This window comes from Thermobia domestica, chromosome 16, assembly GCF_964235325.1.
Source record: "Thermobia domestica chromosome 16, izTheDome1.hap1.1, whole genome shotgun sequence".
NCBI lineage: Eukaryota > Metazoa > Arthropoda > Insecta > Zygentoma > Lepismatidae > Thermobia > Thermobia domestica.
The window spans coordinates 73,437,813-73,460,979 of NC_137469.1; the positions used below are offsets into that span (position 1 = coordinate 73,437,813).

General features: G+C 36.5%; 1 protein-coding gene across 2 annotated transcripts in view; it reads right to left on the reverse strand.

Moving 5' to 3' along the window:
- Positions 1-687: 687 nt before the first annotated feature.
- The window catches only part of LOC145673165 (cellular tumor antigen p53-like), a 78,559-nt gene continuing 56,079 nt past the window's right edge, over positions 688-23,167 (reverse strand). For both annotated transcript variants that reach the window (XM_081742601.1, XM_081742602.1), the window contains exons 7-9: positions 22,007-22,244; positions 13,064-13,179; positions 688-4,666 (exon numbers count right to left, since the gene is read on the reverse strand). In XM_081742601.1, coding sequence (XP_081598727.1) covers positions 4,633-4,666; positions 13,064-13,179; positions 22,007-22,244 — 388 coding nt within the window. In that variant the 3' untranslated portion in view covers positions 688-4,632. The remainder of the gene's footprint in view (positions 4,667-13,063; positions 13,180-22,006; positions 22,245-23,167) is intronic.

Sequence of the window (23,167 nt, forward strand, 5' to 3'; positions counted from 1 at the left end):
CGAGATAAACAGCTTCGTAGTATTTTCTGTAAATGCGGTTATATAGTGAAATTTTATAAAATAAAGCCGGTAGTGGCAGTCAATTCAGGATTTTGTTTTATTATCAGCTCTACTCACCAGAAAGTTTTACTATATTGTTTTTCAATCATCACTGACGGAATTTTTGTGATTGTGTTGAAACAAACGTCACCAAATAGCAGCTTATTTGTGGAAAATGTCCAACTCGGTAACTTTTGTTTCTATAACTGTAGACCGATTTCTTTTTGCTTTCTTCTAGAATTGCCTTTTTCTTTAATTCGTTAACCAGTACGGGTTTGCTAACTACCACTGTGGGCCGTTTCAGAGAAACAGCAGTTGAACTCTCCGCTTTGCCCATTAACAATGAGTCATGTGTAGCAAAGAAACCTTTCACAGAACAGTAAACTTTGTGTGTGTTTCTAGCATTCGATTTCAGACCTTTTATGTATGTGTTATACCTTATGGTCTTTAAGGTGGTAGTTATATCTATAATTTATTAGGTATTATTAATGAAAGTGTCAAACTGCAACACAATAGAGTTGTATAGGTAATATGATACAAGTAAGAACTAATATAACCTTTTTTTATATTGCCAGAAGAGCAAATAACAAATACTACTGTAAAACTGAAAATACATTTCAGGGATATTTCAGAAAAATATTTACCGAGTACAAAAAACAAAATTTTATTCGTAACAACCAGTACAAAATATAACACTGGCTTGGCTTTATCACAAAGTTATTTTCACATTCAAATAAACGTAAATAATTACAAATTCATAACCAGTACAAAATATAACACTGGCTTGGCTTATATTTTATCACATAAAAATTATTTTGATATTAAAATAAACGTAATTAATTATAAAATAATAATAATAATATTCAATGACTAATACTGAATATAATTATGAGCATGAAAAAGGAACATCAATAGCTATATTTTTACAATCGAAAGAACATCAAACTCAATAATACAATGCATTCATCTATTACTCATTATTCTCATTAAATATTTGCATTCTATCACTATATATGGAATAATAACTCGGAGTTAATGTATGAACTCAGTTACTCTGACGAGGAAGTAGATCTAGAATAAATGTTGACAGAATACCTAACATACGTACATGTAAGCTGATGGAGTAACTTTCCATGAACTATAGCATCATTTTTTGCTCTCAAATTACACACTAGTAACCTAAGGAATGCTTATTCTTATTTATCATTCACCTTTATGTTCTCTGAAGTCAGACTGTGTGTATAGACGTCAGTGACATTTCGAAAAATAAAATCGATTTCTCTTCCTCCGACAGTGAAGGTTGCTACCTTCGAACCAGGAACTCCCACACATCAGAGGTGGACGCTATACCACTGAGCCACCGTGGCCTTGTCTGATTTTAGAGAACATGAAGGTGAGTGTGATATTTTTTTTTTACACACTACACACTTCTGATTTATATATTTAACAAGTTCTTGAAATATATCACATTCCTGAGATGGAATGAAATAAGGCACATTACTCAAATCACTACCTTTTGCATCACCAAAATATTTTGTGTGAATTATGGGTAAAAGTTTTTGATTTAAGAATGCCAGGAAGAACATTTTAGTTATGCTTTGGGTGAGTACAATAAAATGATGAACTATCCTGCTTGCCTTAATCGTAAAATTTCTTAGTTACTTTCTCAAAGCATCTGTTGAAAGAATCGCGGGTACGACGTCACCTGGCGCTCTACCATGACGACTCAAACAAGGGGCTGTGATGCAGAAGATAGTGGATTCATTACCGAATTGCAACAATCAAGCACCTTTTCTAACTTAGTTTACTTCATTATCTACTCATTGTCTAAGAGTTAACACACTTGTGGTGACAACTTTTATTAGTCAGAATATGACTACGGACCACCTTAGTTTTGTCCGCTTCGAAAGTTTTTTTTTTTTTTTTGTTTAACACAAGTATACGTAACATACAGTAAAATACATTGTATTAACTATAATTAATTTTATATTGATTGTAATAAGGGAAATACGTAAGTTTTCTCTAACTGAAGGCTATCGAATATTTTATAATATAGCTATTAAAATTTTTATATATATATATATATATATATATATATATATCAGGTGTTCTAAATATGGCGCCTACGGATCATAAAGCGAAAATGTTATATGATGGTATGCCCTCCGGGGCCTCCTTCGGCCGCTATGGGGAATCAAAATATCACAACGTGGCAACGTCGCAGATTAACTTGGAGCCATTAGCATTACTCTACGAATACAACAAGCAGTTGAATCGATTGCTACACTAATAAGTGATGTGAGTGTCAATCAATATCGACTTTAGCTGCAATCTGGAAAGAATCGATATAACTATTTGATAGATTGGTAGATCTAATCTATGGTTCTTTATTTGCGACGCTGCCACATAGTGCAACTTGTGTCTCTAGACGAGGACTTGGAAGGTATACACATATGCATATTTTCTTCTTTATTTTGACTTGTAGAATAGTGCTCTGTGGTCCGTGGGCGCCATTTCTAGAACACCCGATATATGACAGATTCTCAACTATCGTGTGAGACACGCATTCACTTGAATTTTATTTTTCCTGCCTTGTTTGAAATTCTGTTCAATTTGAGAGGAATACAAGGGAAGACCTCGAGGACCATAGTTTGAAAAACACTGACCTAGAGCATTGTGTGAAACTCACTGAAGGACACCTTATATACGTCGACCAATTTGAATGAAATTCGCACCACAAAATATGGTGGGTCTGTAAAGGGCAGGCTGATCATATAATCTGTATAGAATAGGCTGCTTGTAGTCAGCAAACAAAACATTCAACAAAAGAATTCCATGAAAAGTTATGTGGATAATGTATTCATGCATTCATGCGTTCATGCATATAGTACTGTGACCACGATGACCTGGTAAACGAACTAAGTAATAATGGCATTAGACATATCAGTACTAACTCAGTGAATTCCTGAGACGGTTGAGCAAAATATTTATCTAGATTTCTTCTAAAATAGTATTACGAAAAATACGTAGATTAATTAAATAAAAAAATTAAAAAAAAAAAAACTTCCTGCATAAGGATAAGAGCTTTTCTATATCTAACACGGGACAGGAAATCTCAGTGCAATTTCATGGCAAATAGTTGTGTGTACAGTGAAACAATACCATGTCGGAAGTTCACCAGAGCAAACTTTAACAGGAACAGTCTTTTGCTCTAATTCACACCCAACGAGGTCTTGTCTTACGATGTTGTGTGTCATTTTCTGATTTCCACGTGAGATTAGCCTTACTACCCGGAACATCTTATTTGTTCTTAAAACAGAACAAGGAAACAAGTAGTACGAAAAACTGAAAATACATAAGTAAAAAGCTATTACTCTAAGAACTCTACCAGTAAATGTAAAACAATCAAAAAGAACAGATCTCATATTCAGCTGACGAATAATATTTTCCTCTCGCATTCAAACTTAAAAAAAATATTGACACTATTAGGGTAACAAAATATAACTAAGCACAGTCTCCAATACATACATGTAACATACAATTAGTACCTAAATTTATTTCCACAATAACACACGATACAAATATATCTGAGATATATAACTCTTTCAGCATTAGCATTTGAGTAAAAATCAAGAGTAAACAATTTTAATTATCTTATATCCGGTGAATTAACACTCTACCATGCAGTTTCGATGTGTGCTGATATCTTTGTCAGATCTATATTTATTATGTATTCTACAGCATCTCTTAGCAAGTAAAGAGTTTTCTTCTTTCGCAAAATTAGAAACATAACATGGCATTCTACATGAACGATTCAAGTAAGCTTTAATACAATCTCGTGATATTCCGTGCTGGTACATTTTGGTTTTGCGCTCCTTTTGCTGACAGCAATTGTATAGCTGCCGGACTGACATTACAAACTTCTTTCAAGGGGCAAAACAAACTACTGCTGTCTTGCAACAAAGAGTGATGCTGCTGCCCAGATCTCCATTGAAAAAGAATAAGTTTGGCTCTTAAATTTACCAATTTACCATTCACAAGCTAAATTAGTGACTGTTCGATTTTCACTTCTCTAGTTTATTTATTATGACCGATTGATCCTGTAATGATCTTGATCATGTCTACAGTTTTTATCATCACTGCTACTTAACTGAATATTTCAACAGATCACTTGAACTTGTTTGCCCAACAGTATTTTTCAACAGATCAATAAAAGCATTTCAAATGCAACTTGGATTCGGTATTTTGATTCTTGCTAAAGTGGGCTGTAGTGGGTCTTTCAGACAATAAGAACTACTATTTCCTTCAGTCTTTTACACTTAAGTCTTCAGTCTTTTACATCTTTATATCTCAATTACTTTTATTGAATTTGAGATATGAAAATCGATGCTCGAGAGAATTCTCTTCAATTTACATTAACTATTGGTGAATGACGATGAAGTTAAAAAGTAATATGAATTTTAAAAATCAACGCAGGAGGCACTTGTACCTCAAGTATCCTTTGTTACAGTAATAAGTAACTCATAATATTCGTTTAGAGAGACTGTATCTCGCCTCTGCATTCTGAATGGATTTCAAACTAAAGGAAACTTTTTACAAATATTTCACCTTCTTTCTCTCTTTGGACCTACAAAAAAAGAAAATAAACTATTGAAACTTATGCACAGTCGTAAGAAATCGTCCTTCATTTGGGTTTTATTTTACGTATAACTCAGGAGCCAAAGGTCTACACACCATTACATTTCACAGACCATTACATTTGTGTAGCAAGTCAATATCTATCAGCCTACAAAGTTTCATCCAGATTGGATGAGTTCGGTTGAACTCGTAGGAATATAATTTGTATTCTTGTGATTACCTTTTTAGGGAAAGCTCAAATGAAGGACGAACAACAAGAAAAATAAAGATGTAACACCATCCAAAGTTAATTACTTTTTCAACCTCATTAAAAACTCCTAATCCTTTTATTTACTTACAATATATATATATATATATATATATATATATATCAAGGAAGGGGATAGGCAACACCGACAACGTTTAGGTGCTGACCAAGATAAGTCAAAAAGTACAGACCAACCTGTGTGCACAAATGCTTTCTTTCGGAGTTATAAGTTGCCGAAAATATGAAAAAAATGAACAGTTTTGGAGCTATGAACCTAAGTTCATTTTTTCATGTTTTCGGCAGCCTGTAACTCCGAAAGGAAGCATTTGTGCACCCAGGTAGGTCTATACTTTTTATCTTATCTTGGTGTCAGGAATCACTTTATATATATATATATATATATATATATCGGGTGTTCTAAAAATGTCGCACACGGACCACAGATATTCTACAGGTCAAAATAAAGTGAAAATGTTATACGATGTAATGCCCTCCGCGGCCTCCTTTAGCCGCTATGGGGAATCAAAATTTCACTATGTGGCAACATTGCATATTAACTTGGAGCCATTAGCATTGATCTACAAATCCATCAAACAATTATATCGATTGTTAAGGTAATAAGTGGTGCCAGGTCAAGGTCTATTCACTTTAACTGTCATCTGGCAAGGATCTATGTAATTATTTGATGGATTGGTAGATCTGATCTATGGCTCTTTATCTGCGACATTGTCACATGGTGCAATTCTCGTCTCCAGAAGAGAACCGGAGAGGTATACAAATATATATATATTGACTTGTAGAATAGTGCTTTGTAGTTCGTGGGCGCCATTTTTAGAACACCCAACATATATTATATGTATATGAACAGTAGACTCTCGACTATCTGGCCAAGTTAAAAAATCTCCTTCATAAAAAAAAAACTGAACAATCTACTCGACTCATAAAAACACGACTTTTTCCATGGAGAAGCAGTTATCTACCAAGGACTTATTTGACACACTACAAACTGTAAGTTTTCATTTCTTATTTTATTTATTTGTTTAGGTCTATCTTTTTGCATTTGTGTAATTAGCAACAGGCTTAAATCATTAGGTCTACGAGGTTTTACGTTAATGTTCTCTTTATTTTAAAATAGTGTGTATATTCAGTATATATAATTTTGTTTCCTGCAATTGAGTTTAACATAAATTTATCTTAAAATGTGTACAATATATTCTTGGACTTCCTTTATCTGTAATAAACTTTTATAAACGTACAGTATAAGTACATAAACAGTTATGAAGCACTGGCCTAAGAGCTCACAAAATATGAATAAGTGCGCGTTATGGGATAGTGTTTTTGGGATTGACATGAAGTAATAATTATAGAATTTCGGTCTAGCAATCTATTTTGTTAACCGCCCTGAAGTTCCGCCACATTAGGCCGAATAGTCGTGTGTCTACTATATATACTGTATATGAACGTATAAATCATATACTCCTGCTTCGTTTGTTACATTGGCTCACTAAAATTCCGTTGATCCTAATCTATATGAGACAGTCCGAAGTCTTGAAATATTATGGTACACAATAGGAATACAATGAAAGCTGGTTAACATTCCACGTAGATCCCTTCTGTTGGACTGTCTTCAGTCATCTTCCAGCCACTTCCTCGATTCCACGTCTTGTCCTTAGAGGCACAGCAGTCAGTCACTATTTCCACCTGCTGGTTAAGCATCATGGTTTCAGGAAGTGCGCAACGGACTGAAACAGGTAGTAGACATACGGGGCAAGATTTGGACTATATGTCGGGTGTGGCCTCAGTTCGATGCCACCGACCTGAATTTTTCGAGCCGAATGTGGTTTTACGGTACCCTGCTGCAGAAGGGTGCGCTTTCGGTTCACCAATGTAGGATATTTTTCGTGTAGTGCAGCATGTATCATGACATACTCGAAACATGAGGTAGGCAGCGCCACCATATCCCCTCGTCCTTTCTGCAACATCTTTGGATACTTCCTCAGCTTTCCCGGCAGGTGGTAGCGCAGACCGGCCGAGGGGCTATATACTTTCAAGACAAGGGGAGGGCCTTCTTCACGTTGACATCAGGAGGAAAGCAGCAACAGCGGCAACTGCAGCAGAGGCACAACCCGCACCGGAGGCCAGGCTAGTAGAAGCAGAAGCACCGCATGGAAGAGAGTGCAAACAACGAGTGCTTCAAGAATATTTTATTCAGTGTTTGATGAGAGCTATATGTGTGAAGTGCGACCGGTGGATGGACCTTTCGCTAAGTTTCCAAGTTTCCTTTTTTTACCTGTATAGTCTGAATCTGTCATCTGCATATAATTTTTGCAAAATATATGAAACATTTAAACAAATTTTGATTATCATTTCCAAAAATAATCGAAACCATTTTATCACTCCACGCTCCATCTGTGCAATCTATATAAAATGCATCCTCACATTTGTTCAATCGCAAATGCGACGATGACAAGCATACCTGTTTAACGACCAGTTCCAGAAGTTGGCCCTTGCTCAACCACTGTTTTCGCACATTCAAATTTCGGAAAAGCGCCCATTTCTCATCGTAAGTGATAATCCATTTTAAGATACGCAAATCTGCAGTTGTCGGCACACATCCTCTCTCCTCTGGGCCTGAGCTGAGGTCAACTCATGTGGTACAATCCGGCAGCTTTTGGTAAGTTTTCCCAAGTTCATGAAGGTGACGCAATACACTAGACTGGGACATTGCGAGTTGCTTTGATAGTTGTCGCGTGCTGTTGAGTAATTTTCCTCAATCGCGTGTCGATGACCTCTTAATCTGTTACCTTGGGACGGCCGGACCTTGACTGATTTTCGAGATTTTTTTCAACCTACATGAAATTTCTGGTGTTGCTGTGTTATTGTTAACTACTCCTTCCCCTTTCGCATGACAAATGTTTTGGATTGCTGCTGCAGTGTTATGCCCAACTTCGAACTCATACAGTAACAGTTCACTTATCAGATTTCGTTGGGCACTCATAGTAACTGCTACTAAAAACTGACAAGAGTGGGTACCTGCTTGCTACACTACCTCTAGGGCCATTTTGACCTTGTACTTACTGTTGATCATGGCGTATATATGTGCCTGCTGTTTGGGTTTTTGGAGGAAATATTTCAAGACTGATGACTTACCCTTGTATAATGAGCTGATTTACTGTGTACAGTTAAAATCAGAGGTATTTAATTTCCTATTGCTTTAGCAATAAATCTGTCGTCTACTGAGCGTCAATTTACAACGTGAACATCAAGTCATGAAAATCCAAGGGGGCCGCGGTGGCTCAGTGGTGAAGCGTTCACCTCTGGTGCATGGGGTCCTTGGTTCGATTGCAGCTCACGTCAAGTGAGCATTGAGGTGGACAAACACCGTGTGCGTGGGTTTTCTCGGGGTTCTACTGTTTTCTCCCACTTTGTTCATTCCATCATTTTTCATTTTCTCACCTTCATCGTCTCCTTTAGCCTAGCCGGCATAATCGTGAAACGTAAAACTTAAAGATTTCATTTCACTTTTTTCTTTCAAGAAAATCCAAGCTATTATCCTTTTCGTGCTCCATTGTGAATTGACACTTAGTAGAGATAATAAATTTAGCAGACTTTAATTCTCACTGTATCATCTAAGTACAAAACTTACTTTCTGAGTAAATCTACGTCACTTCACTTCTTTGCCATTTTTTATAATCTCAGCTTATAATTTTGTCATTAATTCGACTTGACTAACTAATTACACCGTTCAACAGAAGCTTCGCAACGGAAATACAAGTAGTTAATTTGAGTACTTTTAGGGTGTTCAACACGAAAATGAAAACGAAAATGTGGGAGTGATTTTTGTTTGAAGTGTTATAGAGAAAACGGGAGCAATTACGAAAATTCAGAAATTAAGGTATTTGGAGATTTCAAATATTGTACACTTGCAATTTTTCGTAAGAAGTTACGGACCTACTTTATGAACCTTTTTACAACTCTTTTTTTTTTTTTTTTTTTAACAAACATTGTAAAAGTATTTCCTGTCCCTCACTAATCCGCCGCTCTATAAAGGCAAAACCAAAACAAATTTGAAAACAGGTAATACTGAATACATCATTTAACAGTTTTATGCATTTAAGGGATGCACAAATATCTTAGTTCTATAGTTTCTAAGAGAGAAAATCTGCGTTTTTTTTCTTTTTCTTATTCTTCATTTTTACTAAGAAGTGTCTCTTCGGACCATCCAACCGTGATCTGTCCACACTGCAAAACAAGATTTGTTTCCTAATATTTCGCAATGACTGGTGAAAAAGCCTGTCGTGCTTTTCATTATAAAGCACCGCATTTAGAAAAAAAAATTAGGTAAGAATGGAGGATATTAGTTTAGATGTCATCCTGCAGTCTACTTTCTCGTACGACGTCAAGTTTGTGGACTGGAAATTTTTAGCTCTGACATTTCCTAACGAACCAGTTGATATGCTTTTGAAAGCTCTTCCATTGTCTTTTAATCCAGCTTCGAAGTTTTCAATCCGTTTAAAAACGCTGTTTGATCTGAGGATTAATAAATATTCCCTCCTTGATTCTTGGAAAAAGCTGATACAAATATGTGAACGCACGGTCATTCTTCTCAAGTCTTAAGAAAGTGTTCCATGAAACCCCATTTGATAAATAAAGGATAACAGTCTAGATTCGCAGAGGGCATATTATGCTCTTTTTGCCAGGTATGCATAATGATCAACAAGACCAAACCCTTGTCTTGTAATGATTTACTTTACTACGGTTGTTACATTTCAGCTAAAACAATTCTATGTAGGCCTATTGTTGTTCTACTAAGATAGCTCATACTTTAAAATCACAATAAACATTTCAATCCTGTTTTGGTTATATATGCCGTTGAAATTACATGAAATCTTTCAGATTAACGTCCCACGTATATGCCCGTTAGGCTAAGGGAGACGATGATTAAAGCAAGTGAATGACGGAAGAATTAGTGGAATGAGAAAATGAGAGGAACGGGAGTACCCCGAAAAAAAGCCACAGGCATGATGTCCACCACACACTTACTTGGCCGGGGATAGAACCAGAGACCCCTCGCACAAGAGGTAAGAGCTCTACTACTGAGCCACCATACCCCGCTACATATACAATCGAAATAGACGGCATTGCTACTAGACAAAAGCAAAACTTTCAAAATGTTCTATTGGATTTTGACCCCACTACGAGCAAGCTGATAACATGAAATACAACCTGGAACGTAATAACTATTTCCAGCAAAAGAAATTGGTTGGTTGATTGGATTAGAGTTCAGTGTCCCTTTTGGGATCAAAGCTATAAAAGACGTGAATATATAGTTCAAGGATCCGAACCACTTGATGCGTTCAAAGTTCAAGGCTCTCCACCGGGAATGGAACCTCGGATATCGTGCTAGCCACTATACTAAAGGGGGAGGGCTATCAGCAGAAATAATTTATCTCCAACTCTCGGACAGGCTATGGATTCCAAAATGAACTCAGTGGAATTTGAACAAAGAAGTCATCCTGCGGATAGATTAACTCATCGAGTATTCGGGATTTCGACCCCGCAGATAATTATCCAACGAGTGGAAAAACTATAATCTGTTAGTGCAATGACCGAGGAATATGGGAGATGTACTAATGGTGTGAAGAATGGCCCTAGCAAACTTGTGTCTTCGTGCTGTTCTGAATCAGAAAACCTCCTCTGCGACTCACCAGCACAGACTACGCGGTTTTACATTCTTCATGGATACATTCTAATTACTGTGAGTCCCATTGACCGTCTGACCAGGTGGCAGCAGTTATACGATACCCCGAGCAGTACGCTAAACCGAAAGCATAACCTTTGGTTGATGCACTGACGGTTTTGAGTGTTTTCATAAGATGAAAACCAACGATGATGACGCAGTGCAGTATTAAACAGAATCAATCTCTTGTCCTACATCAACACCGTCTAAACAAGGATTCCTCCCCTGACGTGGCAAAAAAATATCTGCTCTTCTTTTCTCTCTGAGTGTTAGCCAATTCATGTGGGACCACTTGTTCCACTTTATGTACTTTTCCAAGCTGCCATTAATAAATTATTTTCCTGGACTGTAATTCAATGATTCTCACAATACATTATATATATATATATATATATATATATATATATATATATATATATATATATATATATATATATATATTTGGTCTAGAAATTAATTCGTGCGGTTGGTACGCACACATTGAAGCTGTAGTACAAACACAAAATACATAAATACCTTAAGAAAAATATTGTCCTTCGCTAGCCACCACTTTCGCCCATCTGTCAGGCAATGTACGGATTCCGTGGCGAAAGAAGTCCTCATCCTTGGAAGCGATCCAGTCAGAGACCCATGTTTCGATATCTTCTGAAGAAGTAAACCGCTGTCCAATCAAATCGTTGTTCATGCAATCGAACAAGTAGTAGTCCGAAGGAGCAACGTCTGGTGAATACGGCGGGTGGGGTAAAACTTCCCATCCGACATTTTCTAAATAGGTTTTGACCGGTTTTGCGACATGTGGGCGAGCGTTATCATGTTGAACAATAAGTTTATCATGTCTGTTCTCCCATTCTGGTCGTGTTCTGGCCAGAGCTTGCTTCAAACGCATTAATTGTCGTCGATAACGTTCTCCATTCATAGTTTCACCCGGTTGCAGCAGCTCATAGTACACCACACCTTTCATATCCCACCATATGCACAGCATAACCTTTGCACAGTGAATATCTCGTTTTGGTTGTGATGGACCTGGTTCACCTGGTTTCACCCAGGCCTTTTTTCGTTTAGGGTTCTCGTAATGGATCCACTTCTCATCACCCGTAATAATTCGATGCAGAAATCCCTTTCTGCTCTGTCGTTGAAGCAGCAATTCGCAAATGGTTTTTCGTCTTTCAACGTCTCTGTCTTTCAATTCATGTGGAACCCAATGTGACATCTTTTGAATCATTCCCATGGCTTTCAAGCGTTTGGAGACTGTTGTTTGATCAACGCCTAATGCTGCTGCAAGTTGTTCCTGCGTTTGACACGAATCCTGCTCGAGCAATGCTGTCAATTCTTCGTTTTGAAATTTTTTTTGGCTGTCCAGCTCGCTCTTGGTCTGCCAAGCCGAAATCACCACTTCTAAACCGTGCAAACCACTTCTGACACGTTCGCTCAGCTAGAGCATGGTCACCATACACTTCCACCAAAATACGATGACTTTCAGTCGCACTTTTCTGCATGTTAAAGTAATGCAGCAGGACACCCCGCAAAAACACTTTATCAGGCACAAATTGCGCCATGTTCACTTAACTACAAACTGGTGTTGTTGACGCTTTAATCCACTGCCCTATACTACGAACGATACGCGATGACAGGGGTTTGCAACACATGTGTGGATACACGGAACTGTGGGACGCTCCGTTCGTTGCGCCATCTCTTGTCCACCCGCACGAATTAATTCCTAGACCAAATATATATATATATATATATATATATATATTTGACCATCATCGGAGTTAATAACAGTTTTGAGTGCACAGAAACTTTTCCACGGGTTCTCCTTTAAAAAATCCCCTTTTTCGCAATTTTTCTTATGGTTTTCAAACAAAGTAGCATAAATTTTGTACGAAAAATTAGTACAAGGGACGTAATATACGCATCTGTAATAATTTAAATCTTATAAATATCTTAATTTCCAATTTTCAGGAACTTCTAAACAAAAACCCAATCCCGCATTTTCATTGCATTTTCGCACTCAGTACTCTCAAATATTTTAAATAGATATTCATATCTCCGCTACATAAAATTTGTAGAACAATGCTGTTATTTAAAATTTCAGTCCAACTTCGAAGGAAAATTTGACATGCACACAACTAAAGAAATTGAATGTTAACGCACCGTTAACAGCCCTTTCAATTTAAGATTACTATTACACAAATTTACGTTCATATATCAATAAGCAAATTAATTATGACAAAGCATTTGCTGGATTGATAAGAACGAAAAAATGAAAAACCGAATGAATATCATGCATAAAGTACTAGTTCAACGCAAAACTTACACATAACGTAACCGAAGTTCATATCACGAATTTGTGTTGCGCTCTACCTTCATTCAATTTAACCTAAAGCAGTAGTACTTACACATATTCATCATAGGTTTTTAGTGTGTCCTCAGGAAGTTTTCTTTTCAAGGTATCTAACTCTATTAGTTTTCTAGCGAAGCGAGAGATTTCTTCAAAATGTTCTCCAGAGAAAATCTGGAAGCAAAACATATAAATCTTCAGAATTTATAATATTCATTAATACATATTTCATTTAATGCTAAATACACTGATATTAATCTTGGCAGAAACTGTGTCCTTTCTAAGTAGTTTCTCGCAATGAAGTATGAACTGCAGTACATAAGGCACATTAGGAAATTTAAATTAGGTCGTCTTCTTCTTAGTAATATTTTAAAAATAGGATGTCATGCACAAAGAGCAATCTATAACGTGATTAAATGGCTCCCTCTATACCATTGGCATAGCATCCCTTCCGAAATAGCCACGACCGCAGGTTTGTTGAGTACCCTATTGTGTGCCAAATATTACAAATATGTGGGATCCATAGTTTGTTTCGATTTCGTACTCAACTACCTAAGTACGAAAAAGTAGTTTCTTTCTTGAAACAAATGCATTCTACGTACAACATAACACAAACTTCTTCCATATAAAAGTCAGATTAAAGTGTGCCGCTGTGTCCTTTCTTACATAAACCAAAATGACAACTGCTGCGGCAAACTTCAAACACGACATATTGTAAGCTACACTGTTATCTTTTAGAGTTTAATCACGTAAACACAAGTTAAAGTATTACCAATCGAAAACGACCACATTAACTTATTTATAGACAAATTTTAAAAATCAAAATCTCCGTTCTACTTTACCAAAATAGATCTACCTTCACTGAAAATAAAGACGGAATTACCCAATTTGAACGTAATTTGGTACTCGTGCATACTAGTGATAAATATGTAAATGTTCTAAGTTTGAACGTCTGGAACCTACAATGCAATAGTGGTGTTACCACAAGTACAATAACAGTAAGTACGTAGCTGCGGAGCGCTGACATCAGTTAACACTGAAAAAGAAAAAGTTACCAAACACCTAGTAGTATGACTAGAAGCGATTGTGAGTTTGCATGAGGCATACTTACAATCGTTATGTAGGGCATACATATGTTACAGTGACCCGACACGGAACTAATGGGTATATGAGAACACTCACACAAGTGAAGGTTCCGGTCTATCAAGACAAACCACACCAAGGAAGAATCACCGTACTGTGTGCCAAGTATTACGCAATCCGACATTTACGCCTGTCATCCGAACACAGGTACAGAACTAGTGTCATCACGCGCCGCCGTAGGTCGAAGAGTGGCGTCGGTCATTCCAGGGCTTCACCGTTATATGCGTAACCTTCCGTTACTACTAAAGCAACGACAGTCTATGCTATATGGATTGATGATGAATGGTGTCGCTTGATATTCACCGACGAATATCGGTTCTATATTACCACTGATTATTATAGTGTGTGAGTGTGGCTGCGCAGAAGGGAGTACAAACCCTGCAAATGTAAGGGAGACAGACTACTTCTGGTATTATGGTACGTCACACACATGTTTCCGCTGTTATTTCTTTTAGAGATAGCACCCTCTGAATTCAACAGGACTGCCTCGTTCACACATGGTTTGTGTGCATATGTACTGCTTGTATCACGTTAAGGTACTCGGTTCATGTATACTCACAGACATGAGACCACCAATACGCACGCACTCCCTATACTGGTGTTCACCTTATCACTGGAATATAGTCACAAAAATCTTTTAACATGAGCTACTTCTTCCATTCTTCCAAGTGCTTAACTTTTAGTCAGTGATTGTACACAATTATGCCGCTTCATATTACTGACAGTTAAAATTTGGTAGTGAGATTGATCTTACAAGAACCTTTATTCCACACGCAAAAGAACTTGGGAGACAAACATGCCGGTACCCACGAGCTCGCTTCGAAGAATGCCCTAAGTTCCACCTTCTAAGTAGTGGCATAGACACCCAAATGAATATGTCATATCGAGTCAAAGAACGGGTTGTTTTGAATTACGTACAACTGCTACTAACTTCATTATCTTATTTCACAAAACTGTCACATCTGTCCAAGTGAATAAAAGTATAATTAGATATGGTAGGAAGAAACACATATTAGTATTATTTAGATATTTACCTTTTAACGAAGTTAGTATCTATTTATAATAGTAACACTAGAAGCTTGATAAAAATCATGAAAATTCTGTAAAATAATTCGCTTATGATTCGAGTGCTCGAATTATCTTGAATACAAGAATTTTCATCGAGAAATGTGCCTAGGTGAACTTGAATAAAATCGTCATAGTATGAGATACAATATCCAGTGTGCACAAAGGCCTAGAATCAAAATCCAACAGATATAAAGGCTTTTCTCCGTACCTAAATAATCGTACATTCAACATGAAAACTTAAACTTATTCTCGAATTTTCGTTAAGACTTGTCCTAACGGAAATACAAGTTTTTATGTCAAGTATAGCATCATTTAATCAAATAATTATTATTAATAATAAAAAGTAGCTCCTGGAAAACAGATTCAGCTATCAATGAACAAAACTTATCCTTTACTCAAACTGTGTTGTGCCCTTTATTTTTTTTTTGCTCACCCGAATGTTAAGCTACACAGAGAAGATATGTAATTATCTTACGCTTTACTTGAATGAAACTCCCTTAAGTTCAGAAACGAATTGAAGATAGATTTTAACTATATGATGATTAACTTTCTAAAATACCCATCAGAATAAGTAACCCAGATACTATGATATGTTTCTGCAAATGATGAGAGATTTGACTGGGATCATAAAATTGTCTCCTTAAGTGGTTTGGAGTTCAACGTCCCTTTTCAGCACCAAGGCCATACGAGCCATGGACTTACAGCTTTAATGTGGGATCCGAATCGGGTATCCGGCAGCCACAAGGGAGCTCAAGAAATTATCTCCTGAGTATTCCTTTATGTATATTATGTGTACAATATACGTATATGCATGTAACGGTATTACTTTCACAAGCGAACAGACTCAAATTTCAGTAATGTCGCTTCCAATTTGTGACATTTTCTTCCTTCCAAATATACGAGACTGAAAAAGGGTCTTTCCTAGTAAGATAGTGAAATCGGCCCTTGATCCAAATTGGGTTGCTATTGACCCAAAAGGTTACCTTTGACCTAAAAATACCTCAAAAACAATTTTGACCCCCTACCCCCTCCCCTTACCGAATTATCGTATCATACATGCTCAAAATTGAATATTTTTTAAATTTTGATGGGGGTGGTCGAAAAATTTTGAAAGTTTCACAGATTGTAGATACTATCTAGATGTAAATGTGCAATATTTTTCAAGACCATCGATGCGTATTTTTTTTTCGCGTGTTGAAAATTTCAAAAAAATGAAGAAAATTTTTTTTGGGGGGACACGTCGCTGATTTTTTGGTTAAAAAAATTGTTATACCCTTAGGTACAACATATATTTTTTTCGGGGCTTGAAAGTGATGACAACATTGTCAAAAAGAAATGAAACTGAAAACAAACGTATTTTTCGCACAGTTTTCCCACCATTTTAGGACTCTTAAGGTAAAAGCAGCTTCAAACAATCCTTTGCCAGAGTTCACAATTTTCCTTTCTCTTGGGTCCCTTCTTTTTCTGTCGTTCTTCGGCTGCTTCGATTGTGTCCATTTCGGAATAGAAACACTAAATATATCTCCGTAAGTGTGCTTCCACTTCAATCGACTCTTGCATAACAAAGTTACACAGCTCGCGGTAGAGCGCGCTACCGACAGAGCGCTACTGTGTGTTGCCAGTGAAGCAAGCACTGATAGATACGAGGAGCCGGTGCGAAGTGTGTGTAACTTCGTTGTGCAAGAGTCGGTTACAGTGGAAGCACTGTTACGGAGATATATTTGGTGTTTTTATTCCGAAATGGACACAATCGAAGAAGCAGAATAACGACAGAATCGGAAGGGGCGCAAGGGAAAAGAAAGTTGTGAACTCTGGCAAAGGATTGTTTGAAGGGGCCTTCACTTTGAGAGCCCTAAAATGGTGAGAAAACTGTGCGAAAAACACATTTGTTTTCAGTTTTATTTCTTTTTGACAATGTTGCCATCACTTTCAGGCCCCGAAAATATATATATATATATATATATATATATATATATATATATATATATTGTACCTACGAGTATAACAACTTTTTTAACCCAAAAATCAGCGACGTGTTCCCCCCCCCCCCAATTTTTCTATTTTTTGAAATTTCAACACGCAAAAAAGTAAAGAAAATACGCGTCGATGGTTTTGAAAAAAAAATGTACATTTACATCTAGACAGTATCTGCAATGTGAAACTTTCAAAATTTTTCGACCACCCTCACCAAAATTAAAAAATATTCAATTTTGAACATGTATGATACGATAATTCGGTAAGGGTAGGGGGTCAAAATTGTTTTTGAGTTAGACTAGGAAAGACCTTTTCATGCGTTTTCTTTTAATGAAACCTTGGAGTATATTGTTTACAGCTCAGGTAGGTTAAGTAGATAAATTATTAGCTGCAAAATTATGAACCAATCAAATGCAGTATGCGTAACAATCAGTACGAGAAATCACGATAGAAAATACTACATTTTATATGAATTATGCAATATCTAAAAATATGGAAACATTTTACTTCTAATTTACTGTTAAATTTTATTCTAAAACCAGTCACTAGTGTCTGACTAAACCAATTTACAGCTTCATGACATCTGAAATTTTCTAGCCTGCAGACTTCATAAATATCGAAAAATAAAGATTTACTTACACCAATAGGTAACTTCAGATTAGACTACAAAATAACGAAGTTCCATCTACAAAATATCTGCAGAATTTAACGCTAATGACCTGCTATGAGTATAATATACGTAACAGGTTGTTAACTTCAGTTTCCAAATTACAACTATTCCTCTTTCCTATTTACGTCATTGCTTTTAAGGGTACACATTTGCACAGGTATAGGAGGTTTGTAGAGATACACATCGAGCCGTATATACCATTAAATTTTATGTACTCTTCAGCTACTGTAGTGGTCTTGCTGATACCTTTGTAATTTTCTTTCAAAGGAAGACCCCCCAATTCACCTCCTTTCCACTACTAGAGCTGCTATTATTATTTTAAATGGTTCCCGAAGATGAACTAGAACGAATTTACGAGTTAGGATTAAATAATACCTATAGTAAGATGATGGACAAATGAAAAAATCACGTTTTAATTCAATTTATATATTAGAAGTGGGAATGCAATACCCCGGTACATCAACTATTTATTGATTTTAGAAAGGCTTACGACTCGGTTAGGAGAAAAGCATTGTACAATATTCTTACAGACTTTGGAATACCGAAAGAACTAATTAGATTAATTAAGATATGTTTGAATGAATCCCAAAGTAAAGTCTGAATAGGAAAATTTTTATCCACCAGCGTTCATGTCGAGAATGGCCTGAAACAAGGAGATGCGTTATCGCGATTATTATTCAACTTTGTTCTGGAATATGCTATAAGGAAAATCAAAGATAGCGACCAGGGCCTAGAGTTGATTGCGGTTCACCAGGTTATGGCATATGCTGATGATGTAAATTTAATAGGGGATGATAGGAAAACAATAGAAAGAAATGCAGAAGTCTTATTAAACGCTTGCAGGGACAAGGTTTAGAAGTAAATGCAGAGAAAACTAAATACATGGAAGTTCGTCCGGATGGTAATACGGCAAATCATGGATGCGTTAAAATATCGAATAATACTTTTGATAAAGTGGATACTTTCAAATGCAATAGGATCAATATTAACATACGAAAACCATATTCACGAAGAAATTAAATGTCGACTAAAAGCACGGAATTCGTGTTATTATTCAGTTCAAAATCTCTTGTCGTCACGAATTCTGTTAAGGAATTTGAAGCTTAAAATAAATAAAACGAAAATCATGCCTGTTGTTTTGTATGGTTGTGAAACATGGTCACTTACTCGGAAGGAAGGACATAGATTGCAAGTATTTGAGAACAAGATCCTGAGACGAATATTCGGGCCCAAGAGAAACAGAAATGGGGAATGGCGGAAACTTCATAACGAGGAACTACATAAGTTATATGGTTTACCCAACATTGTTAGGGTAGTCAAGTCTAGGAAGCTTAGGTGGGCGGGTCATGTAGCTAGAATGGAAGAAAGTAGAAACGCTTTCAAAGTGTTGACTGGAAGACCAATCGGAAAACGACCATTAAGAAGACCTAGGCGCAGACTAGGTGGGAGGACAATATTAAGATGGATTTTGCAGAATCCAATTGACTAAGGATAGAAGTCAATGGAGAGCTATTGTGAACGCGGGATTGAACCTCCAGGTTCCCTAAGCCATAGAGTTAGTTAGTTATATATAAAACTAAGGGACTCAACTGCAAGTATTGATAATGAAGATGTTACAGAAAAATGGATTTCCTTGCCATCATGAGCGGGAATATCGTTCAGACTTTAAAAAATTGCATTTAAATGAGGATTCAGCCTAATTTAAATTTTCTAAACATTTCGAGCAGTCGTTAAAAGGTTATACAAACTACTACGTGGGCGAAAGAGCAAATTTCGGTATATACGAAGTTAGATGTGACTGCGATCAAACATATATCGACGTGACAAAGAAAAGCAGTGATACCACAATAAGGGAACACATCGGATCACCGAAGATAATTTAGAAATATCAGGACTTTTTAAAAACATTTCTGCGAGACTACGATTTTACAAAAGGCGTGAAGACTCTAGATAAAACCTTTTTCGTAGTGGAAAGATTCATATTTGACTCCTAAATTAAATTTTAAAAAAGACAACGTAAATAATCAACGGGATTCTATGACAACTCAATTAACACTTTGTATGTATTTTTTTCTGACATTGGCAACTGATTCTAGCTTCAAAAAAGTGAGATCCGCATCACATTGTGTGTAAGGGATATTTTGAATACTTCGTATGACAACTAAAATAAGTGGTCAACTTTCTCTACAGTGACACAAAACTTCTTCGCTTATAAAAACGTAAGTATACGATCCTTCTTCATTAGGATCAAGGATACTACATTAAATCTGAATAAAGGTCGCCTACATAAGTAACGGGACTAATGATAAATTACAGCAAATAAATAAATAAATTCTACCTATGTTACTGCACTGAAATTTCTACAGAGCGTTCAAAAAGTCTCTATACACCTGAATCGTGGAAAGTCAAAGTCGCACTCAAAGTCACATGAAATAAAATTTTATGCGATGGTTTGCAACACTGCTATATTATCGCCTTGCGTGAAGTTCCTTTCCAAGATTCCAGTCGGCAAAGTGACGTTGAAGTGATTGTTGCATCTAGTTAGCGGTCTCTGAAACAATGGTGTTAACTTTGGAACAACGAATATTCCTGGTTGAACATGTGTTCCGTGAACTAGGTGAGTACAGACAGTCAAAGATAAGTTTGCAGCTAGGTTTGCGGATACACCTGTTCCGAATCGTCACACTGTAAGGGCACTGATCGATAAATTTAGAGGCATTGGAACGGCAATGGACTATGATCGAAGTGGTAGACCATCAGTGCTCGATGAAGAAAAAATGCTACACATATCGGATGCAATGCAACGTAGCCCCCATAAATCACTTCGAAACTTGCCCAGGAAGAAGCAATAAGTGTTGGTACGGCACAAAAGGCGGTTCTTAAGAAACTGTGTCTTATCCCGTATAAGGTTAGAGCGGTGCAGCAGTTACTTCCTCCGACAGTGTAAAACGAGTGCAGTATTGTGAATGGTTTACACGGTTTGTTATGGACAAGTCTGACGATGTTTTGGCTAATTTTTTTTTACTGATGAGGCCTGGTTCCATTTATCAGGTTACGTCAATGCCCAGAACTCACGTTTGTGGTGTGCAGAAAACCCACATGTCATACATGAAGTTCCTCTGCATGACCAGAAGGTAGGGGTGTGGATTGCAATATTCAGAAGAAGAATAGTCGGCCCCATATTTTTCAGACAAACAATAGATTCAACTCGTTATTGTGAAATTATTCACCAGTTCATGGGAGAACTAACGGAAGACGAAATTCGTAATGCTTGGATACAACAAGATGGCGCTACAGCACATACAACTCGCCAATCCATGAGATTACTGCAAGAGGTTTTTGGAGATCGAATAATTTCAAAGGGATTGTGGCCACCTCGGTCTCCTGACTTGTCTCCTCCGGATTTTTACTTCTGGGGTTATGCAAAGAATTCTATTTATAAAGGGAACCCCCACACGCTACACGAACTCGAAACAGCTATTCGAGATTTTGCTCATAGCATTCCACATGAACAAATTGTGAGAGTATTTGAGAACAAGAAGAAACGTGTGCAAGCATGTTTGGAGGCTCATGGGGGACATTTCACATTGCTGTGAAAATGTTTGTTAAAATGTGTGTGTATATGCTACGCCCTGTACATAGTGCTTTTATGCCATAAAATATAATAAATTTTGTGTAAAATAATTTTCTCATTGCTTTGAATATGTGACAATTCAGGTGTATAGAGACTTTTTGAACGCTCTGTATAACACTCGAGTCAGTACACTCCATAAAACATCCACCTAGTTTAATGTTCATGGATGTGAAAACACTGTTTAAAAAAATTTAAAAAAAAATGGACACCATACGCTCATCATAAAAATTTTTGTGAACAGTTTATCAATTCTCCGAAAAGGTAAATAGGTACACTAATTTATTTGATTTTGAATCTGGAAGAGATAGCGTTATCCTTTTTCCCCGAATATAAGAGGGAATTAAGCAGAGGTTCAAGAAGTAATCCGGAGAATAGGATTGTATGAATAAGAAACTTGTAAAATATAGTACCAAATTATACCCTACAACGTACCACATAATTAACTGTATTTGTTCTTACATATCAGAATTACACTTGTTATCGAATTATGTGTATATTATTTGAATACTTACTGGCAGTGTTACGTATGGCTTCTCCTTTATAAGGATCACTTTTTTGGTCCGAACTGGCTGTACGTTAGGTTGACGCTCATTAACTGTCGCATTTCTCACGTTCTCATTTGCTGGTTCTTCCTCCTTTCTTGCTTCTTCTTCCATCTGTTTCATATGCCTTTTTTCTTCTGCTTTCTTGTCTCTACCTGGACAACTACAAATTCGCACGTTTACAACTTGACGCCCTATTACTTCTCCACTGTAGGATAGACAAAAATTTTACCATAAATATACAGCATTAAGTGTGATTAGATCTTATGGGATATAGGAAGCAAACTAAAGCGAGAATATAATATACACAGTGAAATTTCTGAATAACGGACAGCGATGGGAAATTATTATCTGTCCGTAAATGAAAAGTTGTACAGATTTATGTTACTCAGAGCTCATGCGGTATTTGAATGTAGTATACAAGAAATGTATTAGTTATAAATGTAAATTTAGGATAATATCGAAATTTCCACTCAGTATTCGAATTACTGAGAAGGATGGGAAAATGCATTCTGTAAAGAAACAAAAGTATCGCTGGTGTTTATATGGACATGTGCTGTTTACGTAAAATATAATATTTTACGTAAAGAAACGCAATAAGAATACACAACATTATATTAAGTATCTACTGCTAATATAGATAATACCAGTCTGACAGTTTGCAGAAAAGAAAACTAACTGCGTCCGTTAAAGGAGGTTCTGTCTCGTAATATGAAGAAGTCTGTTAAACAAGGTTTCACTGTAGTTATTTATAGCTAAAGAGGAGTATAAATATATGAACGGAAGAAATCCCTTGTTATATAGATTAGAAGAATTTGACATAATTAATCTATATTCAAACTTCAATGTAAAAACACAAAACCATATGACTTAGAACCTTTTTATTGGTTACTTCTGTGGCCTTCGTAATAATGTTAGACAGTTATTTGTGGACCCGACTAATCTACATTTTACACGAACATTTACTGGTAATCTATCTGTCTATTCTATAGTATTTTGATACTCACTGGATTATTCCAACACTTCAATTTCTTTCATGTTCAAGCTTTTATCATTCTTTCTTTCGGGCTCTGTCACTGGATTTTCTTCGAAGAGCTTATTCGATATTAATATTTAGATATCTCACGATTC